The following is a 9,158-nucleotide window of genomic DNA, read 5'->3' on the forward strand; positions in this document are numbered from 1 at the left end:
TTGCCCTCTTAATGGTGTTTATTTAGATGTCCCCTGTGATAATGAAATAGCAGTACTTGCTGCTTTAGCTAGCTCACCTCCTGAGCCTGAGTTCCCTGATCTTTCTGTGTTGCAAGAAGAAATCATAAAAGCTGTCCCTCCGTTTCTCTGGTCCCAGCATGCTAATGAAGTAGGACAAATCCATACTGCCCAGCCTGAAAAAATCAGATTAAACCCAGCTAAGCCTTTACCCTGGACTTCAGAGACTGAAGCCGCTTTTGCCTCTATAAAACAAGCTCTGTCGCAAGGTCCTCCCAATTGTACTAAACCTTTTATTCTTTTTTGTCATGAAAAGGATGGATTTGCACTTGCAGTACTTACTCAGACACATGGAGACAAGCACCGTCCCATTGCTTATTATAGCTCTGCTCTTGACCCAGTTGCAGCTGGATTTCCCCCATGTCTCCGTGCTGTAGCTGCAGCCGCCATCACTGTTGAACTTCCCTCCACCCTTGTATTAGGTTCTCCCCTGACTTGCTGTCCCACATGCTGTAGCAGTCCTTTTACTAAAAACAAAAACCCAACACCTTTCAAATGCTAGATTAACTAAGAATAAAATCTTGCTTCTCTCTGCTGGAAATGTCACCCTAACTAAATGCCCTGTTTTAAATCCTGATTCCCTGTTGCCTACCCCTTCAACTGGTGAACCCCATGATTGTATTTTTGTTACTGCTCACCTAGCAATGCCCCGCACTGATCTATCTAAAGGACAACTCCTTGCAAAACCCAGATCTAGTATTCTATGTTGATGGATCATGTCAAAGAAACTCAAAAGGTTCCCTTGCTGCAGGATATGCAGTATGTTCTCAATATGATGTCATAGAAAGCCATCACTTACCTAATGTGTATTTAGCTCAAGCTGCCGAGCTTGTGGCCCTCACCAGGGCTTGCACCCTAGCCTCTGGTGCCTCTGTTAATATTTATACTGATTCTCGCTATGCTTTTAGTATTGCACACGATTATGGTCAACTTTACCCTGGGGGGAAGTGGGCAGCAGAGTCCCCCAGGGCTCGGTCCTGGGGCCTGTGCTGTTCAATTTCTTCATCAGCGATTTGGATGACGGGGTGAAATGCAACCTGTTTAAATTCGCTGATGATACCAAAAATTGGGGTGAGGTGAGCACGCTAGTAGGGAGGGAAAGACTGCAACAAGACCTGGATAGGTTACAGGAGTGGGCTGACATAAATAAGACGCGTTTCAATACTGACAAGTGCAGGGTGCTGCACTTAGGCAGTAGAAACCAGCAGCACACTTATAGAATGGGAAACTCCCTTCTTGAGAGCACGGAGGCAGAAAGGGATCTTGGAGTCATTAATGACTCCAAGATGAACATGGGCCGACAATGCGAGGTCCCGGTTGGCACCTTGTCGTGCATCCACAAGTGCATCTCAAGTAGCGCCAAGGAGGTTATCCTCCCCCTCTATGCGACACTGGTCAGGCCACAGCTGGAGTACTGCATCCAGTTCTGTGCACCCCATTTCAGGAAGGATGTGGACAACATTGAAAGGGTCCAGCAGAGGGCCACACGCATGATCCAGGGATTACAGGGCAGACCCTACATTGAAAGACTGCGGGACCTAAACTTGTTCAGCCTTCACAAGAGAAGGCTGAGGGGGGACATGGTGACTGTCTATAAACTCACTAGGGGGGACCAGAAGGGTTTAGGGGAGACGCTGTTTCCCCTAGCGCCCCCTGGCATGTCAAGGAACAATGGACACAAGTTATTAGAGAGTAGATTTAGATTAGACATCCGCAACAACTACTTCCCAGTTAGGGTAGCTAGGAGCTGGAACCAACTTCCTAGGGAAGTGGTGCTGGCTCCTATCCTGGGGATCTTTAAGAAGAGAGGCTTGATGACTACCTAGCTGGACTCATTTGAGTCCAGTCTTTTTCTCCTGCCCAGGTGGGGGATTGGGTTTGAAGATCTACAAGGTCCCTTCCGACCCTACTTCTATGATTCTATGATTTAGAAACAGAGAGGCTTCCTCACTTCAGGAGGTGCCAAAATTAGTAATTGTCCATACATAAATGCCTTGTTGAATGCTTTACATTCTGCTGTTGCTATTATTAAATGCCAAGCTCACCAGAAACCTTATGATGATGTTACACGCAGGGATGCTCTGGCAGATTTCACTGCCAAACCTGCGGTTAGTTCCACTCCTCACGCCTGTGTTTTTGTCTGTTCCAACTGAACACTCTCCACTGGCAAGTCTTCACAACATTGCCCTCCTCCAAAATCAGGCTCCAGAACCAGAGAAAAATACATGGAGACTGGCTGGGTCTATAATACCTTTGATACACCCTGACCATTTGTGGTGCTCCCCGGACGGCTGCCTGGTGGCCCCAGTGGTCCTTCTTCCTCATTTTGCTCACATACACCATGGCGTGGCACACGTGAGCAAAGGGGGGACATTAGAAGCTGTTAAGCTTGATTGGTTTGCTCCAACTTTTCCATCTGTGGCTCAACAGTACTGCCACACCTGTCCTATTTGCCAAGCCCATAATGTGGGAAAGCCTGTAAAAACAAAGAAGGCGGCACATCCCCCATCTTGGGGACCATTTGTAAATTGACAATTCGATTTTATTCAAATGTAGAAATGTTGTTCTTATGAATATGTTCTTGTTATTGTACGTATGTTTTCTGGATGGGTAGAAGCCTACCCACGTGCTAAAGCTGACACCATCACTGTAAGCAAAAAGTTGCTCAGTGACTTTATTCTAGTATTCCTTTATCCCTAAACTCTAATAGAGGAACTCATTTTACTGGACAGATAATGAAAGAAATCTGCAAAGTCCTGCAGATCCAACAGAACTTTCATTGCCCATACCATCCACAGGCCTCGGGCCAAGCGGAACACCAAAATGGCATTCTGAAAAATAAACTGGCCAAAATTTGTGCTGATACTCACCTGAAATGGCCAGATGCACTTCCCATAGCTCTTATGAGTATGAGGTCTACTGCCAACCAAAAGACTGGGCGTAGCCCACATGAAATTCTAATGGAAAGACCCACGAGGCTCCCCGCCTCACCACCTGTTGCCTCCCGCATTTGCGGTATACATTCACTTGATGATACCATTCTGGACTATTGTAAGGCACTAATGCAGTGTGTTAAGGCTTTTCATTCACAGCTTATGCCACCCCTGGAAAGTTCTGCTGGACCTGAAATAGATCTCGTGGTGTAGTTGGAGTCAGTAAGTGCGAGGTAGAATTTAAGATAAATAGTGCTTGGTTTTCTAATGGTTCCTGGATATCTAACTACTCCCTTGCAGGTCAATTTTCAGGCTATTATTCACAATGGATGGTGTCCCCGCGCTGTAATACAAGTAGATATACTGCACTAGCCGGTCACTATTTTGCGCGTGGAGATATGGTCTATAAAAATCTTCCCTCCGGTTGGAGAGGAACGTGCTATGTCTCCACAGCATATCCTGCCTTTACTATTAAATCTCACTTACCTAAAGGAAGAATTCGCAATGTTCACGAAATTACAGAAAATCAAAGGTTTTGGGGTATAATGTTCCCCACCTATGGCGCAGGCTCAGCTATGTCTGAGATAAAGAAAGTTGCAGCATCTCTGGAAAAGATTGCTAATGCTATTGCAAATAGTTTTGATAAAATAAATACAGAAATGAAGGAAATAAGGCAAATGACATTGCAAAACCGACTTGCATTAGATTATATACTAGCCAGCAAAGGAGAAGTCTGTGCTTTAATAGGTAAACAATGTTGTACTTACATTCCCGGTAATTCAGAAGAAATCCAGGATTTAAGTAAACATATTTGAAAACAAGTAGCTAAATTACATGAGTCAGATAGTTAGAATTTGAGTTCTTGGTTTAGCTCTATTTTCAGTTCCTTAGGCTCTTCTGTCATTCATAATTTATTGATATTGTTTGTTGTTTTTATTGGCGTATGCCTGGTGTTTATGATAGTACAACGTTGCTTAAGTTGTGCTGCCAAGCAAATGCGGAATAGCCCATCAACCAGAAACGAAGTATATAATTTGTATGTTGAAATAGCAGAAAGTAAAGAGAAAGAAAAACTAGAAGTTGAAAGGCTAATGGCTATAAATATCTAACTTGTTGAAAGAAAAAAAAAATTAGGAAATGTAGGAGTGAATTTAGTTGGCTTCTGGCCTACCTGACTAGAAAAACAGACAGAGACCAGAAGAGCTGATACTGCTTATTTCAGTTATGTTTTGAGATAAAAAAAAAAAAGTCCTGCATGTCTTATTACCCTGTACAATTAAGTAAACTTGTTTTAGTTTCTCCAAAGTTGTATTTTTTTTCTCTTTATCTGTCTTAAGTATAAAAATGCTTGAAAACTTAGAGAGGGGGAGGATTTCTTTGAAACAGACAAGTGGGCGATTCCCCTTGCTGTATGAAATCCTCCCTGTGATCACAGTATAGCTCTAAATAAAGAAAAGCTGGCTCTGTCAGTTCTGATTCAACCACAACGCGAAGTTTGATTCCTTCCACACTGCTATTGTAATTCCTTATATAAATTGTCTGGGGTTACAGCTATATACAGCTAGTACTTCAGATTAAAAACACCAGTAACCAGTAAATTGCTTACTGTTAGCAACTGGTCTTATTTTGTCTACGAAACTAAAATTATAGAAACATAGTGGCATGAGGTAAAAGTCTTACAACCACACATTTAGGCTCCTGAATTGGTAACCTGATGTCTAAAGTACTGATTATCTAATACCTCTTACTGCAGTCAGAAGCACATGCTAGCAGCAGATTGACTACTGGCTGTACCTTATTGAGTTCTACTTCCTAATAAGTAATATTAAAAGTGTCTTTCTTCACTGAAACACATTTACCTTCCATGCACTGCAATGGCAGCAACACCAGTCTTTTCTATCCTTTTTGCAAGGCTTACTGTGTCTTCAAGCTGGGAAAAAGTGATAGAAAACACATTAGTTCAATTTGGAGGTTCATCATGGCCTCATTAATATAGTTCTCTCACATAAATAGTGCTGAAATCTAAAACAAAAAGGGCCCTCACTATCTTATCACCTAGTCAATATAGAATTAGAGAATGCTTCACTGTAATACCTTTGATACAGCTCCATTCTGTAATCCTAACACTAAGCAGTACTCCATGAACAACTGCGCTGATGGAAGAGTAATCTATTTCAAATTATTAGTAATAATAGCTGAATAATTTGGCTCCAAATAACTTGACTGAAAAAAACAAACAATTTTTGAAAAATGGTTATTATTGTTTCACCATCTTTAGAACTGTACAAGGTCTTAGTGAAAAGTGACAGTTCATTCAATTCCCAGGAGAAGGACCTATCTGATGGTATAGATTATGATTCAGATAATGTAACGTATCCAAAATATAGGAGAAATTTATTTTGCTGCGGTTGATTTCAACAGTGAAACTGGTATTGTAGAGATAGCATGAATCAAAATTTTGAATTCCAGTAACCTCAAAGTTTAGAGAATCAAACTCTGAGGCTTTGGTTTTCACTTCTAATTTTAAAAAAAAAAAATCAGACTTCTGAAAAATGAAATACCACTTTTGTTTTGTTTTTCCATACATGGAATTCAACATCCAAAATGCCACATGTGGATGGTTACTTTGATTTAAACATGTTTCTTTACATTCACCTGTGCAGCGTACATAAGTTCATTGGGAACATTGCCACTTGTAAACAAGAACATTGAACCAAAGGTGGTATTTCCCCTATTTTAAAATAGGGTACTGAATTCAATTTCAACTTTTTCCCCTGGTGCTAAGAGCAATGTTGTGGAGTTTGGTAGGAGTGGAGGAAGGGAAGAGAGGGTGGTTCTCATGAGTAATATGCTGCCTGTAAGCTACGGACTTGGATTCACCATTACTCACACTACAACGTAAAGTATTTTAACCAATTTTAAATCCTGTATGAAATAAAACATTTCTAAATAATAATAAAATACAACTTTCAAAATATAATAAAATGGTCTTACCAAGGGCAAAATTCGGATTTTGCAGGTCACCGGTTTACTAATTCCTTTAACAAGGGTCCTCAGTATCTAAGCAAAGGGGGGTGGTGAACAAGGTCACAAAAAGCATATGTAAATCTTATTATCTTGAACATGCTCAGAAATTTGAACACCACTCAAAAAGAATAACCAGATGTCCTTCTTGAGGACGTGTTTAAGTTTATAAAATCAGAATCATTAAACTTTAGAATGACTATTTTGAGTACTGGAAAAACTTGTATGTGACAAGGGTGTTTGAGCTCAGGAAATGAGCTGAATTGAAGGAGGAGTTAAACTGTTAAATTTAAAGATGTTCTGGGAATGCCTCACGTAAAGACAAAGGCAATACAGACATCAAGCAAAAACTACAATCTTGCTGGATATGTATTACTAGCCAGCACATTTAAATGCTGCAAGATGCTGCCAAAGCTATCCAACAGAAGTTCTGCCCAATGAAAGGCTGATTTTTTCATCTATCCAAGTCCTTAAAGGTTTCTTCTTTGTTCAGTGAAATTATGGATAAAAAGGGATTTAAATTTCTCTGAATCAAAGTAGTAACAGATTTTACTAATCTCTGTCAATTTTAAAGCACACACATCTCAACTCAAGCAAGGAAGCAGCAACAGAGTGTTAAAAAGAAACAACACAATGTAAACAAGTGGCAGCTTACCACTACTTCTACAGCATTGTTAGGGAAATTAAGTTTGCCAAAGTACTGCCAAGGTATTATATATAATTTTTTTCTTGTGATGAGACCAACTGGATATAATGACCCTGCCAACTATGGACCGGTCAGTCTGACTTCAGTCCTGGGGAAGATCTTTGAAAAAAATTGTCAAGGAGGCCATCAGTCACAAGCTCACATCTGGTAGGGTACTGAAAAGCAACTGGCATAGCTTTGTTGAGGAGAGGTCATGCCTAACAAACCTAGTGTCCTTTTATGACCAGGTAACTGACCAGCTGGACATGGGACAGGAGGCAGATGTCATCTACCTAGATTTCAGCAAGGCCTTTCAGTAAGGCCTATTTTCCATGAAATCCTCTCAGTTAAGTCGGAGAGTACTGGCCTGGACCAGGCTACAGTGAGGTGGGTTGGGAACTGGCTTCGCGGCCAATCCCAACAAGTCATTATTGATAGGGTGGCCTCATCCTGGAAGGTCATCTCCAGTGGTGTACCCTACGGGTCAGTGCTTGGGCCTCTGCTCTTTAACATCTTTATTAATGACCTAGATGAGGGAGTGAAAAGTGTAATGATTAAGTCTGCAGATGATACCAAGGTGTGGAGACAAGTGGGTACATTGGTCAAGTATTTGGGAAGACCCTGACAGGCTGATCCTATGGGCTGAACAAAACCATATGAAGTTCAGCAAGGACAAATGCCAGGTCCTTCATCTGGGAAGGAAGAATCCTCACCATATCTATACAATGGGTGGCAGTCCACTGGCTGGCACTGCACCCAAAAGGGATCTGGGGGTGTCAAATGACCAGAGGATGAATATGAGTCAGTGTGATAAAGTCACCAACAGGGCAAATGGAACTCTGGTGTGCATCAGCAGGTGTGTCACCAACAGATCCAGAGAGGTGCTCTTCCCCATCTATTTGGCACTGGTGAGGCCACAGCTGGAGTACTGTGTCCTATTCTGGGCACCGCACTTTAAGAAGGATGTGGACAAACTTGAAAGGGTGCAGAGAAGGGCCACCCACACGATCAAGGGCCTGGGGGACAGGCCCTATGAAGAGAGACTTTGGGATCTAGGTTTGTTCAGCCTGAGCAAAAGAAGGCTGAGAGGTGACTTGATAGCCACCTACAGATACGTTTGAGCCCAATGACCTCCTGCCCATGGCAAAGGACCAGACTTGATAATCTTACAGGTCCCTTCCAGTCCTTCTTTCTATGATTCTATATTGAAATGCTGTTGTAGCTTAACATATTAACAGCTTCTCTGGTTAGACAATAGATAGTGTAAACTATATATTTTTGGGAAAAAGGCATAAGTTAACTTTAATAATCAGAGCAAAATGCTGGAATTTACAATTCTTAAAGTTAAAGTGATTAGAGAGCTATGCAAATTACTTCATTTGAGTAACTGATTTAAATGTTTTGCAGTGGCTACAAAGCATGTAATTAAGATTATTCACTCTACCCATTTACAAGCTGTCAGGTTGCCCCTAACAAAACAAATAGGATTCCATAAACCTCATAGAAGTCCTGGATACAGTGAGATAGGACTCACTTCTATTCAGGGAATAACTTTGTTTTTAGCTTACTTAAGGGAGCAGTGGCAGAGCTGTCAAAGCATCTCATTATAAATCCAGAGGCATGAGTTTGAGGTTTGTTGTCAGAGCTGCTCCAGCTGAAAATGATACTTTGTCATTCAGACAGGGTGTCAAAAGGAAATAGATGTTAAGCTGATCTCATTATTCCTCTGTACGCCACTGGCTTCAGAAATGGGTATGTCTAAACATGCAAACCCAGTGGGATACTGCATGGCTTTTTCCACAGAGTTACCAGTGCAAAGCCACTGAACTCTGATAATAGTTCATTCTAACAGGGCACTCTTGCAAAAGGTGGTAACCGGTGTCCAAGACAAGCCAGTTTTCAAGTATGGGTGACACTACTAGGCAATGGATTAACTAGTGAAGCTATCCCGGGAATTACATCACAAAAGGGACTAGAGATCACAAAAGAAAGCTCTCTCAGTTATATTATAGGAAGCAGATGGGCTTCAACTGCAAAAGGCAAAGAAAAAGCAGACTCTGTGGCTTTATAAACAGACATCTCATTTGAGGATGTCTTGCCTCACCTGAATCCAAAGCTGGGACAAATGAGAAGCAGGATAGTGAGCTAGTATGTCTGTAGGATTTCAGGACAAAAGGCTTTTCTATTGGGAGAAATGAGATCTTATACTCTGTAACTCTAAAGAAAAGCCATGTATAGGAAAGGATGGACCCTGGAATCCTTAAAAAGACTGATAATCAAGAGTTGTTAGCAAAATGAAGCAGAGAAATTTGTATTTTTTTATTGCTTTATTTAAGATCTCTATTTTCTTGTGGTATCAGTTAGGCTCCGCAGTGGTGAGAGACGCATGGGTGAAGCCCGCTGTGCCCCCGCTCCCCCGAAGCCCCCCAGACACCCCC

General features: G+C 41.6%; 1 protein-coding gene across 6 annotated transcripts in view; it reads right to left on the reverse strand.

The window, feature by feature from the left end:
* DUS2 (dihydrouridine synthase 2) overlaps positions 1 to 9,158 on the reverse strand; it is a 67,911-nt gene that overhangs the window by 18,220 nt on the left and 40,533 nt on the right. For all 6 annotated transcript variants that reach the window (XR_002101214.1, XM_019535687.1, XM_019535689.1 and 3 more), the window contains 2 exons: positions 6,006 to 6,071; positions 4,871 to 4,941 (listed from right to left, as the gene is read on the reverse strand). Coding sequence is in view for 5 of the 6 variants with exons in the window: in XM_019535687.1 (XP_019391232.1) it covers positions 4,871 to 4,941; positions 6,006 to 6,071 (137 nt within the window). In the remaining variant the exon portion in view is untranslated. The remainder of the gene's footprint in view (positions 1 to 4,870; positions 4,942 to 6,005; positions 6,072 to 9,158) is intronic.

This window comes from Crocodylus porosus, unplaced genomic scaffold (assembly GCF_001723895.1).
Source record: "Crocodylus porosus isolate Cpor-Errol unplaced genomic scaffold, CroPor_comp1, whole genome shotgun sequence".
Lineage (NCBI taxonomy): Eukaryota > Metazoa > Chordata > Crocodylia > Crocodylidae > Crocodylus > Crocodylus porosus.